The sequence below is a fragment of the Bombus huntii genome, chromosome 7 (genome assembly GCF_024542735.1).
Source record: "Bombus huntii isolate Logan2020A chromosome 7, iyBomHunt1.1, whole genome shotgun sequence".
Classification (NCBI taxonomy): domain Eukaryota; kingdom Metazoa; phylum Arthropoda; class Insecta; order Hymenoptera; family Apidae; genus Bombus; species Bombus huntii.
The window spans coordinates 14,409,601-14,431,220 of NC_066244.1; the positions used below are offsets into that span (position 1 = coordinate 14,409,601).

Below are 21,620 nucleotides of genomic sequence, written 5' to 3' on the forward strand. Positions count from 1 at the left end.
TCATTAATATTTTTGTCGACATCTGCGACGTAAAAGCGGGGTAATAATATTTTGAAGTTTTGACGACGCGTTGCTTACTATAGATATTGTCTGTACAGGATTCATCAATTTTTAGAGAGCCTAGTCTCGCCGAGATGGAGATAATCCTCTTTAAAGCTGAACGTTTTAACACGTAATCCCACTAGCAAGCCATTGCAAAAATGATATTTCGATTAATGATGGAAAATCGCTTTTGAAGACAGAAAAATCTTCTTCGAAGGAAAAATTTGACCTAAATCTTTCGAATAAAATTAACGTAAAATCTGTGTTACGCCACGAGGCTTACCACAGGCTGTATTTTCTAACCGTCGCTCGCGGCCCTACAGTGTCGCAGGCAGACCGCCCTATCTGCCCGTCGGATCATATACAACGTATCGACGAGAGCATAGTTGTTGCCAAGCAGCGAGCTCTAGAAACGTCGATTTTTGACCGTTACGTTTTTCACACAAGAAGAGGCATACGTGATCATAGGCGCGAGCGGTGGCGTGACCCGAGCATAGTGGGGGTCATCTTCCAAATGAGACAAAGGAATAATCGAAGGGGATCAGTTCCTTCTGACGAGTCAAACGTGACACTTCGACAAATCTGACGAGCAAACGAATTTATCTAGAGATATCGTAAAGTCGAGTCAAATTTCTGTAACATATTCATCATATTATTGTAAAATATATCATTCTATGTTAACCTGTTAATACAGTGTTACATTCATTAAACCACCTCTGTTGTCTTAACCGAAACAGGGGAACGACTATTTCGCGATTAACATAATTCGTCGATTAACATAATCGTAGCGAGAATTTACGCCTCTCGCTGACGCGTCCTCGCGACCGCATCTCTCCGCGAACGGTCGTACCAACTGTAACAAAGCATTTATTGACAAATTTAATATCTTTCTCCATAATCTCCATAAATCTGCAATACCCTTCCTTTGTATTTGTGTGCGTTATTGAATTGAATAAGACACCGATATAACAAGTTATAAATCACAGTTTATTCCAACAACGTCTCTCCGCGAACGGTCGTAACAATCTGTATATAAAATCGGTAATTCCAGCATTCAACATGCTGTATATTATAATGCCAAGTTCACGTTATGTTCATAAAGAGTACAGAGATAATATTCCAAGAAATTTCTCCCTAGAAGTGTTTGAAATCTCTTCTTGGAGAATCTTAGAAATGCGCGAAGAATATTCCAATTTCAGAGTGTTTCGAGAAATATCGTCGAGCTACAAATACCTGGAATTCGAATCGCAGCGAGTATTCGACGTATGCGTGGGAGTCGTTCGTGCTGTTACAGTGGAGAAACATGTTTTTGTTTTTACGGAGGTACAATTCAAGACTAATTGTAGATGTAACGCGATTTAAAGCTATAATAAGCGTGGAAAAACCATTCGCGATCGGCCAATTACTTTTTCCACTGTCAATTTATTAATTACGATTGCTTCTGAAAGTTTTCCTACGCGTAACTGCTAAACGAGAATTTTCCCATAGATCCCAGAAATTTCGTACACTTACTTTGCCATACCAGCTACCACAAGCAACCAAGAAAATATCGATGTCTTAATTTTCGCAACTTTCAGACATTCTTGAAATTTAGATAAATACAAATACAAATGCAAAACAATGCCGTTATAGATAAATACAAAAATTTCGAAGTTTTCCGCTTCTCAGAGAAATTTTGCTTGCATGTGTACGCAGTGCTCAGAAACTCGGCAGATTTAAGCCTAAAAGGATTAAAATTCGATGAAAAGATTACGAGATAATAAACTTCAAAGTCGATTACCACGGAAGTTTACATCGTGTGAAAGATTAAAAGGAATATTCTGACGAGCAGCTCTTAATAGTTTCAGCGTCTAATCCTCTAAAAACGTGACATTAATTGTTCGTGCCAAAGAGGCAGCTACGAATTGCAAAATATCGCGAGAATTCGATCTCGACGGGCGTAGAAAAGGCAGGGGCGGGAGAACAAAAGAGGATAACGTCTCAGATTTAAAAATACGCTTGTCACATGATTTTTAAAACTTGTTTTTTTCGGTATCTAAAGCACACTTACAAACACGATTTTTTTTTTTTTTTTTAATTCGATGAGCCGCGGAGAGCTGAATACGACTTTCGTATGGAAAGTCACGAAGGTACGATACGTTATACTTTTGCGAACTACTTACTTCATCTAGTCGGTTTTTTTCTTCTTTTTTCTTGAAGGAACGCATGGTTCTATATCGCTCTCTTTCTCTTCTTCTTCTTCAATGTAATTTTCACGTAGGAGACTTATCCGCCTCAAGTACGTATTATAATCTTTTATTGTAGACCATCGACGAAATGATTCTTCTCGATACCGTTTAGTAGCATCGTTATGGAAAATTCTTCTCTCTTCTCATTTTAATTCCCTTAACAGTCAATGGAATCCGATGCTATGCGCACAGCTACGTACGTGCAGTGCTATATCATCTCTACTCCATAAATATCGTTCACTGCCCCAATGTTAAGGTTCAACATACGAGAGTTCGCGACCTTTATCGTAGTTTCTGTCGCTAATTAATATTAACGTGATGCAATCTGAAGCGACGAGTAATGAATATGCCCCTCTAGCGTGACGAGTTATCAATCATACATGTTACGAGACGATTGTACCATTATTCGGTGCCAACTAGTAAGGTTGCGGAGAAGCATGTTGTCGACGACAGACGAGATTAATCTTACTGATTGCAGTCTTGACACAGACACGCACATATGTAAATGGGACACTTGTAAAGTTTCTATCACGATCGTTGTATTCTTTTTTTTCTTACGTAAAATGTGAAAGGCATTGTGACTCGTTTGCGATCATTGATAGTTTGTTTGGTGAGTGTGCTGTTATGAGTGGGATTAGTAGATGAAAAGATGATTTAACGTGGCGATTTTTATGATTGTAAATATTGACATCTTTTGACGCCGATTTGTATGTTTTTTTAATATTAATATAGAGTGGAATAGATACACCATTGGGGATTAAATGTTTTTAATCTTTCGTTTCTAAGCTTTAATTAATTACGTTTCAGAGTTACTCGAATGAACTATATCTTAAAGAATAAAATTCGAGTTTGATTATGCGTTCGTAAAAATTGGATTAAATTTGAGTTATTGCCACTTCAAGACACTTCGTTACAATAATCATTGTAAATAAAATTAAGAAGTTAAGTAAAACTAGGAACATTATATTTGTCTACGATTTTTTACATTTCTGCGAGACGCACATGTTTCATTGCTAACGAAATAATTAAGTTTATTATAAAATATGAAGGTAAATACGCTTCGTATTAGCAAGTTAATTTTCGAAAGCTAAATGTAGATATTATTATTTGAATGTCATAAATACCCGATACAACAAGTACATACATGAAGTGACACACACTTGTGTATTCATGAGTTTTTAATTGCCTTCTACGAGTTTACGAATTATAAAATTTTATAATTACAAATTACACACTCGAATGATAGATTATTTAAATATTTAAATACGTGTAATAAAATTTCGATTTATTCGATAAATATTATGTTCAGATAAACTCTCCGTTTTGTCTACTTTTCATATCTTTTGGAATCTTGTTAAAAAATAATGAAAAATGGGGTTCGTTATAAATTCATGATTTAGTTAACGATGTTCAAGGACGTTTAATCTGAAGGATCAGAAGGAAAATCACGATCGTTACGAGACAACGTGAGAAAATTTAATGCCGCAGATTGTCTGAAATCAGCCATAATCGCATTGTTATTTACTGAGCGATTCTTAGATCCTTTAGTTCTGTTTGTTTTGCCGACGAAACACGTATAACATAATCTGTTACCGATACTAGGTGATAAATGAACAATAAGGAAGTGAAACTGGTAAATTCCATGAAGGAATACATTATCAGTTTGGAAAAGATAGATGATCAAGATAGATCACGATCATTATGTATTAGTATGGCAAAATGAAGACTGAAATATTTGTACAATATTACAGTAAATAATTAATAACAGATTTCGTGTTAATAAAATGATAAAAAATATTAAATTTAGGTTTAATATTTTAAGCATTTAAAAAAGATGGAACAGAAAACTGTGATAGGCTTTGATCTTTGAGTATTAGATGGTACGATAAGTATCGTTTTCGAAAAAAGAGTATTAATAAATGTAAAGCATTTTAAAAATGAAAATTTTCCATTAGCAAATTTCTCGTCTCTTCTAGTCAGACATTAAAATTGAATGAACTGTTTTTGGGTAATATTATGGAATTCTCTTTAGTTACGTGTTTATAATACATAACAGAAATGTATCTATTATTCAAGATCCATCGTTCTACTGTTATGGAAACCAGAAGCGAACACAGATTTCCCTCAGTCCGACCTCTACACAGTCAGTGAAAGCATTTTCATACAACAAAGTAAAGATAAAAAATTTTCCTTCGACGACGCAATGCGATTCCAGTCACGTTGCTTAATGATCTATCAAGGTAGACAGGATTCTTGAGGAACCAATGTAATTACGTGACTACGATCATAATTTTTCTAAGGTCTCTGTACCCATAAACAATATTGTGATCCCGTTTGTTATTTAATATAATTACTTATATCTAGTTATATTTAGTTATTAAATATTAGCATGATTTACTATATGTAATTCAGTAAATCGGTACAAGATCTAAAGAAAATATTTCTTACGTATGATTTTGACGAACTTTGTGTAAAAATCTATAAAACTAGAAGTTGCTTAGTTTATATACAGATAAAGAAAAGCGTCGTTTATATCGTCGAGATATCACATTTATATCATTTTAAAAATAAAAATTCTTCATCAAAGCGAAGAACATTTTCATAAAAAATTACGAACAGAATATCTCGATTCTACAATCTACTGCAAACAAGATAAGTATCGATAATGAATAAATCTTGACATTGAATTTTATTCAAAAAGTTACAGTGATATCAAATAATCCGTAATGACATTTATTACTCCAATCATATCAGTCAACTACTACCTACCGCGTAATACGCGATCGATTTTCAAACGCAACCCCCTCCCTCCCCCCACCCAAATAGAGTTTCCAGTGTAATTCTGTTATTCTTGAATCTTCGGCTTGTTTTTCATTTTTTAGCTCACTTTAAAATTTCTTCTGGCTTCAATTGTGCTACGATTTAAAGTTTTCCGTGTATACGTTTAGGACGTTACTGCGTGCGGAAATAGTACAGAAGGCCTCTAATTATACCGTCTACAATATTATTTATAGACTTTGAACCATATAGTACGTAAGTATGTAATTGTATATCTGTCGTGGTTCATTTTATCCTTCTCTGTTGCGTGAACCAGCGGTTAGGAGCGACACTAAATCAAGTGGGAATGAAACTCGTTGAAACAACGCTAGTGTCACGACCGGCATACTTCAAATCCGACGGACTGACGATAGAGATAAAGATGTGGCGGCACTCGGCGACAATGTATATCGCTGAAGTGCCTAATGAACCATCAACATCCCAACGGTCCTTCCACCGAAGGTTCTAGAAGAAAGAGCACGTGGCAACGATCGCGGACGCCTAGCAAATGCATGGACGGTGGGGATGTTGAGGGATGACAAAAGAAAGTAATCGGATCCGATCGAAAGTAAAATCATAAGAGTCAGTCTTAGAAAGTCACGCCTAGAGTTCGGAAGTAAATTGTAAAGTGTATTGATGTTAGAAAAAAAAATAAAGTTTTCTTTTTTTATTTTTTACCTCAAATTCCTTTTTTTATTTTGTTATTTTACGTGACACTAGACATGGTAACGGATCCATGACTGTGCTTCTGTTATTATCAACGCCAGTAACGGTTAAACCTATTGCATGTGTGTAAGTTGGAAGTTACGTACATAACTTATGCACACCCGTTGTGTGTTTCGCGATCCCATATTTCTTTTAATTTGAATTTTATGAAACTTTTTGTTCGATAATTGATGTGCCATATTACATCCGTCACATTCAATGTTATATGGTGTAATTTCTTCAGTTGTGGTGTTATGTAAGTTACGAGGTCATTCCTGTGTTTGGACATGTGTTTGGAATGTAGTGTGTATCTTTCTCTTCGTATGTACATAGTGAGTAGAGACTGTCTGTCTTTCGCTAGAAGAATATTCTGCATATAGTTATTTACTGTTCTTGATATTTGATTTTGGAAATTTAATTTTCGCTTTGCTTGTATCTTCGAGCGTAAGGTGAAATTTGTACAGACATATCTAGTAATTTGTTAATCGTACTGTTCGAAATTATTGTGTGTGTGAATATTTCGGTGAATATAAACTACGAAAACCTGTCCTTGATTTTTTATGGTAACAAAGCAGTCTTTTCAGAAGAAACAATATTCATAAATCAGTCCCTTCGCAAAAAGCTAATTCTACGAATCTTGTTAGAAGAAACCGGTTGACGAAACTACGTGTCCCTTCAGGAGAGGTCTAATTTATAGAGGTAGCTTGCAAGAAAAAACCAATCTCACAAAAAGCTTGAGCATTCTTAATTAATCCTCTTTAGAATTCAATTACATTTATGCCTTTTGTAAATATTAATTCTAAAATAACGATGCTAACATTTCTAACCTACAGAGTATCAACAAATAACATAACGCAATTCCCCATTTCAATTAAATATGAAAAATATACTAGAGTCGATCCAAGATCAAACCCGGTAAAACAAACGACAAATTTACCTGAAAAATGCACTGAATTCGTTTCAATACATCCGTTATTTAAATTGCAAAAATCAGTTGTGTTTTCAGTCCCACTACGTTCGGATCACGCCACATTCTTTTACGCCAGATAAAATAACGGCCACGAATCGACGTTTCTGGAGGTCGCCCTGCTTAATGAACCATGCGCTTGCCACTACAATGTTTGTTTTGCCGGGCAGCCGCGACGATCCGTCTGCGACATTATAGTGCCGCGACCGACAGTTAAGAATATGATCTATGGCAAGCCGCATGGCGTAACAAATTCATTTCAACACCATTGAAAAGTATGGCTGACTTCGGACAACCGGTTTCCGGCGTGGCGCCACTATGCTTTGGAGAAACAAGGAAATACATATGTATGCACCTTGCTTTTTGTGAGACAGAAGAACTCTGTGTCTCTGTTCTACCAACGTCGCTGTTGCGACGATTTGCCGCAAACCTAAATGGAGTTCGATCAATGGCAACGCGAGCACGTGGTCCTCGATGTTCGCGATCGGAAAATCGTGTTTTCCAAACTATTTCTAGTTTCGCCGGTTCCACTGTCAATCAACGTTTTTTCCTTTGGTTCCGTTTCTCTTCGATTCTCTCCTTTTTTATTGGCAAACACGTGTCACCGAGTATCGTGTTCGTCTTCGCTAAGCAAGCTTCTATATCAGCGATACGCGAGCCGGTTTCCCCTTCATATTTGTACACGACTTCGTGAACATCGGACGTTTTTCTCCTCTCTTTTCGAATAAGAAAATCCTATCGTTGTTTAACTAACAATTGCATTTCTTTAAATGGAAATGTGGTCGTGTCTCCTTTATATTTTCAATTAGCCAGGGACTTTAGGTTTATTGCCGTGGAAACTTGATCGGTCGTTTACGTAAGGATCTGCGACTCTGCTTCATTTTCGAGGAAAATTTCATCGAATACAATCGTTTCACCCAATGATTGGATCAGTCGAAAGGGAGATTCCGTGACTGCCTGTATAAATATTGATCACAGTGTCTCTTGAAGGGAAGCTGTACCAATCTTGTTGATTTAACTACTGATCCTACTTTATCCTCGAGAAAAATTACTTACTTTGATTGTTTGACCATTAATTTTAGCGTTTCTTCGAGGGAAACAGTGTTGATCGCTCGAGTCTGCTTCTTTCTCAAGGTAAATTGTATTTACTATTTACTCGATCAGCTATTTTATTTTCTTTTCCCGGAGAAACCTTGTTTCTCGCCTGTTTGACCATCCGCGCTATTTCTTCTTTGAGATAAACTGTAGCGATTATTCGTGTAATCGACAAATCTACTTTTTCTTTCTTTACGAAGGAAATCGTGTGTTTAACGAAATCTCGCTTGTTTAGTCATTGATTCCGCTAACTTTTCCAAATAAATCGTCAATCATACGCTCGATTGCCAATTCTAATTTTGCTTCGAAGCAAACTGCGTTGATTATTCGTATAACCTTTTTAATAGAAACTGTTTTTCGCCTATTTTATCGCCAATTTCCTTTTCAAAATAACATGTATTAATTATTCGTTTAATCGCAGATTTTATTTTATTTTATTTCTATTTCTATTTCGTTTTATCATCGATTTTCCGCCGTCTTCAAAGAAACCCACGTGAATTACTTTAATTGCTTTTTCAAACTAATTTTATTTCTTTACTTTTAAATTAAGAAGCAGCAACGAAAATGCTACAATAACGGAAAAATTCTTCGGTTATCTGCACAAAGAACACGAAGGTATCGAACTTAGTGTATTGAGACATTTTGTTCGTTGGAAGTTAGTCGACGACATTTGGAACGGAAAGATACATTTGACATGATTTAGTGTGACGTTGAGAGAGAAAAATGGTTTGATCGAGGGTGCCCTTAATTACTAATTTCATAACTTGCTGTTAATCGATCTGACAGTGATATTAGTGGATGTGGTTGGTAGTGCCTGATTAATCGTGATCGATATTTTGAACAAAGAGCAACGAGAAACGATCAGTTTGGAGTTTCACTTTGACGTCGTGAGACTATCGTTAATTAGACATAGAAGAATCGTTTGGTGACAGGTAAGGGTTTCAACTTCTGTATTCATTTTCTTCTATAGACTGAATTTAATTTTTCGCTTTGATAATCGTTTATAAAAGAGAAGCGATAATTATTAGTTCTACCTAAGAATGTTACTAATAAATTAGGAAAAAGAAATTTTAATTGGATTCTTGATAATGAGTGAAAATTAATTTAAAAGATTGTATTTGGAATTTTGAGAATCGATCGAGTCCTCAGTTTCAGTGCAATGTAACGTTATCAGTCGCGTGAGTTTGGCTCATATGTGATTTATGTGCAAGCTAAATGTTTCCAACAAATTGTAGCATAGTGATTTCTCAAAGTCCTGTATCAAATGTCTTGTAATTATAAGCAATTGTTTCGTTTGGACGATCAAGGGTAATATACTCTATTTTTGATTTTAAAAATGCCGCCATTTGTGTAGACGTACACACGCAAGTATTTATTATGTAGACACGATGGCTCGTAGACACGAACGTTTCTCGTTGTCGTATTTTCCAAACAGGTCAGTTATTTCGAGCACTCGACCACTTTCTCGCTCCTGACAATGACATTAGTCATTCTAATCGATGTCTCGAAATCGATGGTTCTTCTGTCAGCTATTTCGTTTCCGTGTTTATTCCATATGATAATATTGTTTCACGTATTCGCTTAAATTTAATTGGCAAATGATTAATTTCCCTGAATCCATTTTCAAGTAAACATATCAGTTTAACCTTTTGCTCTATCTGATACGAAAATGAACAATTTGATATAAAAATTTTGCGAAAGATCGATATATTATTTTACTTTTAACTTGGAAATCGTTCTTTTAATTTTTCAATATCTAATTAACCACCTCAGTCCCTAAGACCGTCTGTTTTAACGAATGGTAAATAATCAAATAATTGCGTTGATACATCAGAAGTACTATCTTCTTATATCCCTGATATTAGTGTTAAAACAGGTTTGAAAAACCTTCAATTATTTCATTTATTCTTAGCCTTCGATGGCTTAAAATTTTCTCGGTTATTTTCCAATAGAGTTCAATATATTGATCGAAAACTTAGTTTAGTTAAGCACTGTAACCGGAAGTCACCCTTAAGTCGCCGGGTAAGAGGATTACGAGTAATAAAGAAACAATATTAATCAGAAAATTATTCCATTCAATTTTTCTCCTGCATTTAATTAAATATGACAGAGTCGACAAACTTTCCTTCGGTTCTTCTATCTCATTTGCAAATCTATAATATCGATATCCAAACGATAACTCGAACACCATTAACCAGCACTCGAGGCTATTTCTTTCGTCGAAACTTTCCTCAGACATGTAGATATCACGTTGACATCGCCGCGTATACCGAATCAGCCCTTTTTAAAGATGATCTCGCGAGCGTGGTTCGTATGCAATTCAATTTGAACGAGTCGCGTGTCACGATTCACTTGACTCCCGGCACAGTAATTGGCCGGCACTCGAGCAAATACTTACACTTAATTTAACGTTTAACCGAATCGAAAACAAAGCGAACAGTTGCCGGACTTCGCTCGTTCTTTCAGTTCATTTCCGAACGTCTTTCGATCAGCATATCGGGTCTCCTCTTTCATCTCCGTTGCCTTTCAAAATCTAAAATCATAATTGAGACTTTGCTGCTCGAACTATGGAAGGGGAAAACGTGAATGACGGGTAAGATTGTTCCTGCGTTCTGTCAGAAAATAATTTCCTGTTTGTGGGAGAGGAAAGGAGCATTGTAATTGGAATTACAGAATGTGAAACATCAAAGGAACTGCCGAATGACATTTATTTCAAAGACTAGAAGACTGAAAACTTTGTTATACGACTTTTATACTGCTACGCCTGGAAATCAAGGATGGATTCTGTTTCAGCGAAATGAAGGACGAGAAGAGTAACTCTATATTGCCCACTGAAGCGACTCGATTGAGACCAAGATTGGAAAGTTTCGATGATGTTCTGCCGTATGTCGGTGACTACGGGAGATATCAATGGCTGTTGTTATTGTCGTTACTACCTTATGGCGCGACGTACGCGTTTCTTTATTTCTCGCAATTTTTCATTACGATTATTCCCACGGAACACTGGTGCAGGATAGACGAATTAGTAAACTCGAATTTCACCGAAGAAGAGAGGTAAGTATGTATAATGAAGGAAAGAAAGAAAAGGAGATATACGTAGCAACGAAAGCTCCTTTAAACTTTGAACGATATTTTTGATTGTTCGTAGAAAGTGACTTTAAAATATTGTGAAAAATATGCGAGATATCGCGATTTCTGGAATTTCTCGAATTTTCGAACATTTCGAAAATTATTAGAAAATATTGTAGAAAAATTTCACGATAAGATACAAGATATTTTTGGATTACTCTGTCTGGACTTTGGTTCTTATTTTAATAATTAAAATGATCAATCATCTATCGTATGGGGTGTTTAGGATTAAGATAGCGATTCCAGTGACGAACGTTTATCCTTATTACGAACAATGTCAACGGAAGGACGTAAACTTCACAGAGCTGTTGAAGAGCGATAAGAGCCTGAGCTCATCGGGCTTCCAAACAAACAAAACGATAAAATGTACTCAATGGGAGTATAATTTTACGCAGATTCCATATCCTAGTATAGGAACTGAGGTGAAGTATTCACATCGTTGTCTGAATCGCATGCTTCGAAATTCTTACACTTCTGCTGCGTTCTTTGGGTCATTTCCGATCTAATCTAACCTTGTTATAGTAAATTTCTTAAGTTTAAAGAAAGTATAAGACGATAATTGTTAGTACGGATGATTCCTCGTTCCGATTTTACGCGAACGTTTTTTTCAGAGCATAAAGAACTCTTTCATTCATCGAACTGCGAGCAGAATCGAGATATAAAAATTCGAAGACCGCAGCAGGATTAAAATTATATTCTGAAAAATATGAATCTGGTTTTTCGCTGACTAACTCTTAACCTTGGTGATTAGCTAGATTGGGTATGCGACCGAGAATACCTCGTATCAACGGCGCAGGCCATCTTCTTCTGCGGATCCATCATCGGTGGTTTCCTAGTCGGTTGGATCGCCGATCACAAGGGTCGTATCCCAGCTTTAATGTTCTGCAATGGTATCGCCCTTTTTGCCTCCATTTTCACTGCCAGCGCAAATAGTTTTTGGTCATTCGCCGTCTGTAGGTTTCTCACTGGACTGGCGTTCGATAACTGTATCAACATTCCTCTGATTATCGGTAAGCCTTCTACGAAGTAGAAAGTGCGAGAGGTTCGACCGATAAGCCAATGTTTCAGTCACGCGAGAGATAACGTTAGTATGAAGTCAATGTTTCTATTACGTGAAAGATGATGTTGCGTGAGAAATTTTTGATGAATTGTTCCTCGAAGATAATTTTGACGTTGCTGTACTCGATTGAACTATACGGTTCGAGTTCTTGATTCAAGAGCTTTTGCAACCACCAGAGATGAATATATTGATTTTGTTATTGTTAAAGATCGTTTCATCGATTTTCATGTCGTCGAGGATAGTTATATCTTGATATTCTTAAATCGAGTTATACAAGGTGGTTGGTAATTGGTGGTACAAGCGGAAAGAAGTCGAAAATATAAAATACGAATTTTTACATTTTCTCCACTAATCCACTTAGTTTTGTTCCCGACTGTATTTCGGATCAGAAAAGTATTTAATCAACCAACCACCCATTATATTAATAAATCTCGATATCAAAAGCCATGCCGACTAATTCCATAAAACAGAATGCAAAGTGCCACTGTTCGTGCTATCTATTAATGACGAATAAAATGAAAATAAAATTTCTTTTCAGTGTGTTATGAATTTTGAACTGTGTAAGGGCTAAAGGCACGACTCGTATTATATCTTTCGTTAATTATTCTCGAAATAAATTCTTGCAGAGTAACATGGAGGCACCGGACAAAATTCAAGAATCAGCGACGCTGCTCGATCTGTTCAAAACGCCACGGTTGGCGAGAAACACTATTCTTCTAGTTGCATTCTGGCAAGTATAAGATACGAGTTCATGTTGCGAGAAAACCTTCATAAATAACCGATACAATCTTGTAGGTGTTTCACCCTGATCTCGTTCGACGGTCACGTGTATTCATTAAAACTTATCCAGAGCTCGGTGTTCGTGTCGTTCTCGATCGCCTGTGCCACAGAACTTCCAGCTGGGTTATTACTCGCCCTGTTGCTCGACCGATGGGGTCGTAGACTCTGCGGATTTCTCACGATGGCAATGACCTGTGTACTCAGTATCGCTGAACTTATGCTGCATTCCAGTAAATATATCGATCTGTTTATTAAAGTAAAATTAAAACGATTATAATGACGTATTATTGAGAAAAATCTGAAATTAAGTTGATGATGAATGTAAAAGAATTTTGGCAACTTCGAAGGTATTAATCTTGGAAAATAATTATTTTGATGGAACTAGAATTTAGGAATTATTAGGAATTAATTTAGTGGCGAAATTGAAAGAGGTGTGCACATTTTAGAAGCAATAATTTTCTATATGTTGGTTTTCTAGAATTTGGAGATTTATAGAAGTTTAAAGTTTGTGTGAAATTTTAATTTGATTTTGATTAAGCTTCGATCGGACTATATTTTTAATTAAACTTACAATCAAGTATTGTGTACCCAGGATTAATTTTGTATTTTTTAATTTATTCCCCAGTGCTCGCGAAATTAGTAATGTCAATATTGTCGCGATTCTGTCTGAACATGGCAGCCAATGTTGGTCTTCAGTATGCAGCAGAACTTCTGCCCACGCCAGTCAGATCGCAGGGCGTATCGTTCATTCATATTTTCGGAATAGTTGCACACTCTTTGGCGCCATATATCACTGACTCGGTAAATAAATATTTATACTACTATTGTTGTTACAACATTTTTGAAACACCGCTAAGCACATCCACGTTCAACTTCTCTTTAATTTATTCCAAAAGATACAATAAGCGCTATTAGAAATTATGAAAAAGTTCTCATGTAAATTTTCTCATGAAAATGTAAAATACTTTTTTTCTTATCTTAAAACAAGTTGTTTCCTGAAGAAGTTAAATATTATAAAAATCTGATCAAAATATTTCTCACTTTCTAGAAAGCCCGTTTTGGAAGTTGCAACCAACGCTTTTCTTTAACTGATCTTTAATCAAAAAATTGAAATTTAAAATAAAAAATGATGGAATAACTTAAGATATGAAACTATATTGGTTGAAACTTTCTAATGAAACTTTTTAAATGAGAAATACTTTGACCAGATTTTGATGGTATTTAACCTTTGCTCATATAAATTAATATTTGTTCATTAGGCTAGAATTTGGGAGGGATTTCCAATGCTCATTATCAGCACGGTGTCCTTTTTTGGCGCTGCACTGGTTTTGTTCCTGCCGGAAACTGTCGGCCAGAATCTTCCTCAGACTATCAAGCAAGGCGAAGAATTCGGAAGGGACCAACATTTCTGGTCGTTGCCTTGCTATCATAAGACACACTTCAATGGACATCAACACTATCACTCCTGTGAACGATAATTATCTGATTTTTAATAATAATTCAATTAAAAAACACGAAGGAGGATTCGTGTTTTTTTAGAAGTAACAATATTACAAGCGGATCAGTCTGACGATTTTTGTACGAGAAAAAATCGGAACATATTATTTTTCTATTCTCCTACATTAATTTTTATTTTTATCGTTTACGTTTAAGAATTTGTAAGCCTTAATTCTAAAAAGAGCGAGCTTAGAAATCGTGTTCCTATATAATTTTTATTATTATCTTTTAAGAGCTTTTATAATTTTAATGCTAATTTTCACTTGCGTTACGCACGTTCGAATCGTTCAGCGGTTGGTGCTAATTTGATATTCAAAGATATTACGTAGAATAATATCGAAAATGTTACGTAAATTAATAATTACGTAATTTATTAATTACGTAAATAATAAATTAGGGAGATTTAAATTTTTGATTCCTTTAATGTTTTTAACATTTTTCACTGGAATATATTGGACAAAATCTTATTTAAAAAAATAGTACGTTTAGATAATTTGTCTTTGTGAAAAGAAACAGTTTTATATCTTTTGAACGATTATCCACGTATTTTTAACGATTATTTATCTATTCGTTATATTTTTTGTACGATTTTAAATAACGTACAATATTAATAAAATCCAAGCTTGAAGACTTTTTAAATTATTGTTATAATTTCTTCAGCACCAACTGCTGGACTTTTATCTATCTAAAACGAGTTGTGCGTACATTTAAAAAAAAAAATAACTCTAATTGACTGTTTCTATGGTTTAGGAAGAAGAAAAAAAGAAAGGAAAGAATATTGTAAGCAAATCGTGCCATCGTATGACAATCAGTGTTCGTCGTTGTGCCAATAACAACGCAATCAATCTGAAGAAACCTATTCATAGTATTCATAATCATCACTCACGTATACATACGCGTATACACTCACGTCCATAAGATTGATTCACCGAATAAAACTTCCATAAACCTTAATATAAGAAACAATTCTACTTTTTATTTGCACACACATCGACGAATCCCCCGAACAAAAATAAACTGCTAAATATCTCTATAATTAAATACATTAATGCTCGATGATCCTCGTTCATCATTATACGTCTAATCTAACTCCATCCTATAATTAGGAGTTCTACGATAACGATCACTTATGTTACAATGTATTAACCCTTAACAGCCGAACTTAATTATAATTAATTATAGAAAATGAAATGCTTCATTATACGGATATTTGAAGTAATATTCTGTATTATACAGGGTGTCTGGTAATTGATACTGTGATAACCAGTGGTTAGTTAATGTGGTTAATAACCAGTGGTACAGGATAATACTATGTGAAAGGATCTGTTGAAAATATAGAACGAGAGATTTTCGTACGACGTTCGAGAGAATGAAATTCTGAAGCTTTGTCAACTCGTGTTCACACGACATTCACGAAACATATTCAAAATTTATTTTCTCGAAAATACGAAGAATCATCAGTTACGAAACACTCTGTACTATATCACATTATTATATCACTATCGTATTGATAAGAAATGTCGATATTATAACTCCTTAAGACTCCCTTAATATTTATTTGCGATTCAGCTTAATATGTATTTCAATATTAAATTGTAATGTGTAATTTCAAGATTAAAAATATAAAAGAATTCATTCCTGATTACGATATCGTACGTGATTTACAAAATCATCGACCGTCAAGGGTTAAATGAGAATTCTCTCGTCCAGAATTATTTTCCAGACGATCGAATTATTATCCATTGCATCACGAGGATCGAACTAACTTGTAGCCTTGAACAATTATGTACAGTTGAATCCCTAGCGTAGGAATATTTCAAAGAATCTCAGGTTTTGAGGAACGATAGCTGATATTTGCAACGAACAATAGTATGTCTTTTTAATCGGTAACTGAAAGCAGGGGCTAGTCTCATAAGTACGCGAATGATTCTAACGATCGAATGATTCTAGTTGCTAGAATCATTGTTTAAAGATGGTATAACGGAGATTGTGCGCTTAAGACGAACAGGTCGGAGGATCGAAAGGAACGAGATTGGAAATATTCGCGTCTCTTCACGAATCAGAATTTTACTATTTCTAATTGAACACGTGACGGAGTTTCGATCTGTTTCAAGTAACATTTAAACCTGAGCATTTTCAAAATTAACTCATTATCTATCAATTTTTCTTCTAAAATTTGTATATAATTCTATAAATTATTTACTGCTTTTTCCATTGGATTTAAACAGAACAATTTCGGAAGAATGTCGAACATTATGTTAATATCCTTTGTATTAAAAAAAATTCCTGCTTAAAAAGATCCTACAACTTTCATTTTATAATCTCAATTGGGTATGATGGTAGCTAATGAACGCTTAGCAATTAATTGTTTTAATGCATTCCATTTTATGAATGATCAGTAATTACGGATTCAAGGATACTTATTAGAAGTAATATTCTTATTATATCTAAATATATCAAATAGAGATATTTCTCGTATTAATACTGAAAGATCATAAAAAATGTTGTTTCATTAGATGTTATACAAAATACACTTCGGTTTAAAAGTCGATCGAAACTCTCATTTCAAGTGTCGGCGATTTATGAATCACCTATATTGATACAAAGGCGATTCGTAATAAAGGAGACAAGTTGAAAGCTTGACAATGCGCGAAGACAGCTCTCTTTTTGTGTTTCGAGTCTCGTGGCAATCCTTTGTTATTCACGGTATTTCATAGTTAAATCAATTCAACTAGAGTATTCCTTCAACGAGAAAAGAAAAAAAAGAGCAAGAAGAAAAAGATATAGATCTTTGTTTTCGATTTTTAAAGCGGAAGATGCATAAATACTATGGTATATTATTTCCTTATATATCGTTTCCTTTAATACGTTTAATACGAATTTAATTGTACATTTACATAAAATACTTGAATCGTTTCTCATTTCCAACACTTTACCGACGTTATAGTACGCGAAATAATTACATCGCAATATGTGAACGCAACGTACTTTAAATGCCGCGTTCTTAATTCTTTAAATTTCTTCACATTTTTATACAGTCATTCCAATTAAAAAAAGATACACTTTAAAGAAAATTATCTTGTGTGCAACAAAGCTGCTTCGTCGATGAAGCGTCAATTAATTGCTTAAACGTATACTTTGTGTAATTTGACGATTCTTGTCTCTTCTCCTCCTAGTTTCTCTCAATAGCTCTCCAATCTCAATACGTTCGTAATATCTTAACATCTAACATCACACGCGCACGTTTAATAACTATATTTACAACGAATTTGGCAAGTTTCACGCCACTGGCAATTTCATGTCACTGACAAGTTTCACGCCATTGACAAGTTTCATGCCACTGGTAAATTTCACCCTACTGGCAAGTTCTACGCCACTGGCAAATTTCGCGCCGTCGCCAAATCTAACCGCTATAACCTAGTACAATCGATTTTTTGAACACTGCCGGTAAATGCTGGATTTGAAAGGCCTTTCTTCTTTCTATAAGATTTTTTCAGCATTTTGCTCCTGTCAAATTGAAATAAACGATTATTAGTAAATTTATATTGACATAAGGCGGAGGAAGAATATTATAGAATCTATACTTACGAGGATATACACGGAACCCACCAGAAACTTTGTTCCTTGCCGAAGTCGTTACCCTCCTGTAGGGTTTCTGGTAATTCCTGGTTCAACGTTTCTGGCAAGCCAAGGGTCAGGAAGGCGTGTCCAAAAGACAGCAAACCGAGGGCAACCAGTGGTAAAGATGGATCAATGTCAGCCTAAATTAAATGAAAAATATTCTCCCTTTTATATGCTTCCCCTTCTCCCTCTATACATCTCCCTCTATACGTCTCCCTCTATATGTCTCCCTCTATACGTCTCTCTCTATACGTCTCTCTCTATACCTCTTTTAGAAGTAATAGCGATTAATTCTGTTTTCCGCTAATTCCTTAATTTCCCTTCGATTTTCGGGAAATAAATGGATACTTCCATAAGTTCATTTTCGGTAATAACATTACACAAATAATAGTATACTTTGAGGTAAATTTATAATTCAGAACAGAATAACTCACACAATAATCGAGAGTGTCCTCGCAAATATTCCTCTTCGTATTTTCTGTCTACTTAATATTTTTTTAAATATTAATAAAGAATATTGGTTAAAGACAGAATTTAAAGAAGTTGTCAATATACAAAGGATCATTGGTGTTACCTGTGTAACGAGATTTTGTAAACATTCGTTTCATTTAGAAAAACGAAGCTATAGTGCAGTATCGCAAACCTGTAAATAATTACGGACAATAGAAAAGTTACATTTCCTTCACAAAAAAACGAAACGGAGGAAAATATATCGAAAATCTATCTTGTTTCAGTGATTCGTAAGATCACAAGAAGAATCCATGGCCGACAAGGAACATAATTTTTCTACAAATTAAACCAACTTAAAAAGACGTATTTCAATAACAGATAATATTAGTCGTAAATTAAAAAAGAGGTTGAGTAATTTTCGGATCGTAGAAATACGATGTCGTTAACAGAAATTTCGATTCACTTACCAGATAAATAATGTAAGGTCCCAAAATGTGGGCGATATAACCGATGATATGGATCAAAGACACGCCCTGAGCTCTCACCACAGTCGGCAGCATTTCCGCTGCATATTGGAAACCAATATTCGCGGCGATATTCACCCCAAGACGCGCTATAATCGCCATGGCAACCGTTGTCGAACCTTGAATAAGTTGAGAAATATGTAAATGCCACGATCGCCGCATTCCACGCACGATACATACGCCCGATGCGCGCATGGTCCAATTAAAAATTAAATGTCATCCCTGTCGAGTATGTGACGTTGAGAAATAAATGTCAATCGTTAATGGAATAGGATTTAAAGGCGAAAAAGAAAAAGAAAAGAAGAGAAGAGGAATATTTGTATAAAAAGATTTTATAAGATTTGATTATTATTAATACTAAGTAAAATGACCGGATTGTATAATTGTAAATTCTCTATAATACGATTTTAAATAATACGGGTCTATATTATTATGTCGTTCAAGTCTGTTGTCTATAAACGATAAAAGAGAATTCGAAGGAAAGTTTTGTTGCAAGATGAGGAAATAAAAATAGTAAATTGTTTTATAACTACAACGTTCTATTCTAAATACGGATTAAAAAGTGTCTATTTTCCACTCCTTAATATCCTTGAAAACGCGGATATCCCCTAACGCTACCGCTTATCTCCTTACTATCTAACAAAAACATTATTCTTGCATCAAGCACGAGCTTTCATTTCTCAATCTCCCAAAGCTTTCGCTGGAGAAGCTTCAGAAAAGCGCTTTTCAAAACGACCGTCGATCGATAAAACCGGATTTTTTCTATAAAATTCAACCCCGCTTTCTCACTGCTATTCACACGTTCCTGCTATTTTATTGAATAATATCGATTGACAAGTCATTTATCAAGAAATAAAAGAAAAAAAAAGAAAAAATGTTACCAGAGGGGGTAGCGATAGCAACGAAGGAGAAAATGCCACAGAGGAACATCGATGCGAAACCCATCCATCGTCTGCCCCATCTGTCGAGGAAAAGGGCGAGTAGAACAGCGGCCGGAAGTTCCGTGAGGGACGCTAAAGAGAACGACGTGAAAACGTCGGGGTCCAGAAGTTTCATGTTCCAAACGTGGCCGTCGAACACCCACACCATCAGCAACCTAGAAAAAAATCAGCCGAGTCATACATAAATCACGCTGGACTTCAAGATCGTTTATTAATCCTTCGCATACTCGTTCCCTCGCGTTTGACGTTTATCGATGCTAATTATATACTTAAGCAGGTTCTTAATGACCCACATAAAATGCCCCATATACTCTCTTAATGTTCATTCGAGTAGTTTGTATGTAGTTTATGGTAATTTGTGTCTATTTTAATACTGGTTTTATAAAGACAGGGAAGTAGCGTCGAGGCTGATTGGTAACTTGGTTGAATTAACGGTATAATATAACTGGAATATCGTGAGGCTGAGAGTTAAGAACATATTCTTAGTTAATTTTATTTTAGGAAATGCAGGAAGATTCAGAATTATCGTAGTATTAAAAACAAAGAAAATATAAGAAACGTAAAGGAAGTATAAAATTGAATACCTTTCCTATCTACAGGGTGGTTGGTAACTGGTGATACAAGCGGAAAGCGGGTGTTGTACGCGAAAAAAGAAGTCGAAAATATATGTCGGGTTATGGTTAGAATTTTGTAACAACTCTTCACGTGAATTAGCCATTGTTTCACAAAGCCGAGATTATATTTACACGTATATACAGGACTATCACAAAGTTTAACAAATAATAAGTCTAATGTTAGAGAATAATAAATTGTATGAATAATAAGTTTAATGAACACTATTAACAATGTCTTTGAGTTCAAACGAATCTACAGTCAACGGGATAACTCTTCACTAAACGTAAACTAATCTTAGGCGCAAAATACGATTGTTGAAAATGCTCGATGTATCACTCTCCAAAGCAATCACACGAATGCCAGCCTCGTGGAATTTTTCTCGCTGTACGATTGCATTTGTTTTCTATACCCGTTTGAAAGCATCGAGAAGGTTTCAAACGCCGTTGCTAGGCAGTTTCTGCCTGAAGTTTGATTATTAATACAATGCATGTCCCATTGTATCGACACCTCCGAGGCAACATCACACGTGGCTAGGCCCGACATATAGAATAGAATTTTTTTTTAATTTTTCCGAGCGAAAATTCAAAGTCGATTTTCTCGAAAACAAAACCTCAAACGAAAAATTTTTATTCTATATCTTCGACTTCTTTTTTCGCGTAGAATCACCCCCTTTCCGCTTGTACCATCAGTTACCAACCACCCTGTATATCTTTTCGTATATGATTATAAATTTCTCTGGTGTCTTAGTTTTTTCTAAAATAATATTGTAATCATTGCTGAGAATTTACAAGTAAAAAGTTCTAGCTGTGTAGTTTGTTCGATTGATGTTGGAAAGGTTAACTTACCAATAAATGATGAGCATGATAGTGATACGACCAAGTCGTGGCAGCTTGAAGAGATGTAGGACAGTGTATTGATTATGCGATTGATCCTTCTCATTCATCGCCTTGCAACTTTTCTCAAATTCGTCGAATATTTCTTGCTTCACCTCTTTACCGTTCACTTTAGCGAAGTTTTTCAGCATCTCGATCGCTTTGTCCACCCTGCCACTGGTTATGTACCAACTACGGAAGTATATGAAATACGCAAACGTTATAAAAGCCTGTAAGAAATTTTCAAAATCATCACTTTCACCAACCTTTTGTATCG

The 21,620-nt window shown here is 35.2% G+C and overlaps 3 protein-coding genes and 2 long non-coding RNA genes across 12 annotated transcripts in view; 3 read left to right on the top strand and 2 right to left on the bottom strand.

Moving 5' to 3' along the window:
* Positions 1–5,806: 5,806 nt before the first annotated feature.
* LOC126867430 (carcinine transporter-like) lies at positions 5,807–12,356 on the top strand. Of its 6 annotated transcripts, none has more exons than XM_050621868.1 (4): positions 5,807–5,879; positions 10,648–10,908; positions 11,210–11,405; positions 11,735–12,356. In XM_050621868.1, the coding sequence occupies exons 1-4, from the start codon at positions 5,824–5,826 to the stop codon at positions 12,011–12,013; spliced, it is 792 nt and encodes a 263-aa protein (XP_050477825.1). In that variant the 5' UTR covers positions 5,807–5,823; the 3' UTR covers positions 12,014–12,356. The 6 variants fall into 6 exon arrangements, with proteins under 6 accessions (XP_050477825.1, XP_050477831.1, XP_050477830.1 ...); XM_050621874.1 differs by having other exon boundaries at positions 11,739–12,356; XM_050621873.1 differs by lacking the exon at positions 5,807–5,879 and adding an exon at positions 7,681–7,893.
* Positions 12,357–12,377: 21 nt separating this feature from the next.
* LOC126867432 (solute carrier family 22 member 13-like) lies at positions 12,378–13,781 on the top strand. Its single transcript, XM_050621876.1, has 3 exons — positions 12,378–12,773; positions 12,839–13,053; positions 13,449–13,781. Exons 1-3 carry the CDS (start codon positions 12,676–12,678, stop codon positions 13,736–13,738), a joined length of 603 nt encoding a protein of 200 aa, XP_050477833.1. The 5' UTR covers positions 12,378–12,675; the 3' UTR covers positions 13,739–13,781.
* LOC126867434 (uncharacterized) lies at positions 12,833–14,028 on the bottom strand. The gene is made up of 3 exons (XR_007690298.1): positions 13,789–14,028; positions 13,395–13,700; positions 12,833–13,067 (listed from the first exon to the last, which is right to left on the bottom strand). It is a non-coding gene; the product is annotated as an uncharacterized LOC126867434 (long non-coding RNA).
* Positions 14,029–14,253: 225 nt separating this feature from the next.
* Positions 14,254–15,965, top strand: LOC126867436 (uncharacterized). Its single transcript, XR_007690301.1, has 2 exons — positions 14,254–14,290; positions 15,071–15,965. It is a non-coding gene; the product is annotated as an uncharacterized LOC126867436 (long non-coding RNA).
* Positions 15,966–17,476: 1,511 nt separating this feature from the next.
* The window catches only part of LOC126867426 (carcinine transporter-like), a 50,731-nt gene continuing 46,587 nt past the window's right edge, over positions 17,477–21,620 (bottom strand). For all 3 annotated transcript variants that reach the window (XM_050621857.1, XM_050621858.1, XM_050621856.1), the window contains exons 6-10: positions 21,317–21,535; positions 19,797–20,011; positions 18,859–19,034; positions 17,909–18,081; positions 17,477–17,827 (exon numbers count right to left, since the gene is read on the bottom strand). In XM_050621857.1, coding sequence (XP_050477814.1) covers positions 17,731–17,827; positions 17,909–18,081; positions 18,859–19,034; positions 19,797–20,011; positions 21,317–21,535 — 880 coding nt within the window. In that variant the 3' untranslated portion in view covers positions 17,477–17,730. The remainder of the gene's footprint in view (positions 17,828–17,908; positions 18,082–18,858; positions 19,035–19,796; positions 20,012–21,316; positions 21,536–21,620) is intronic.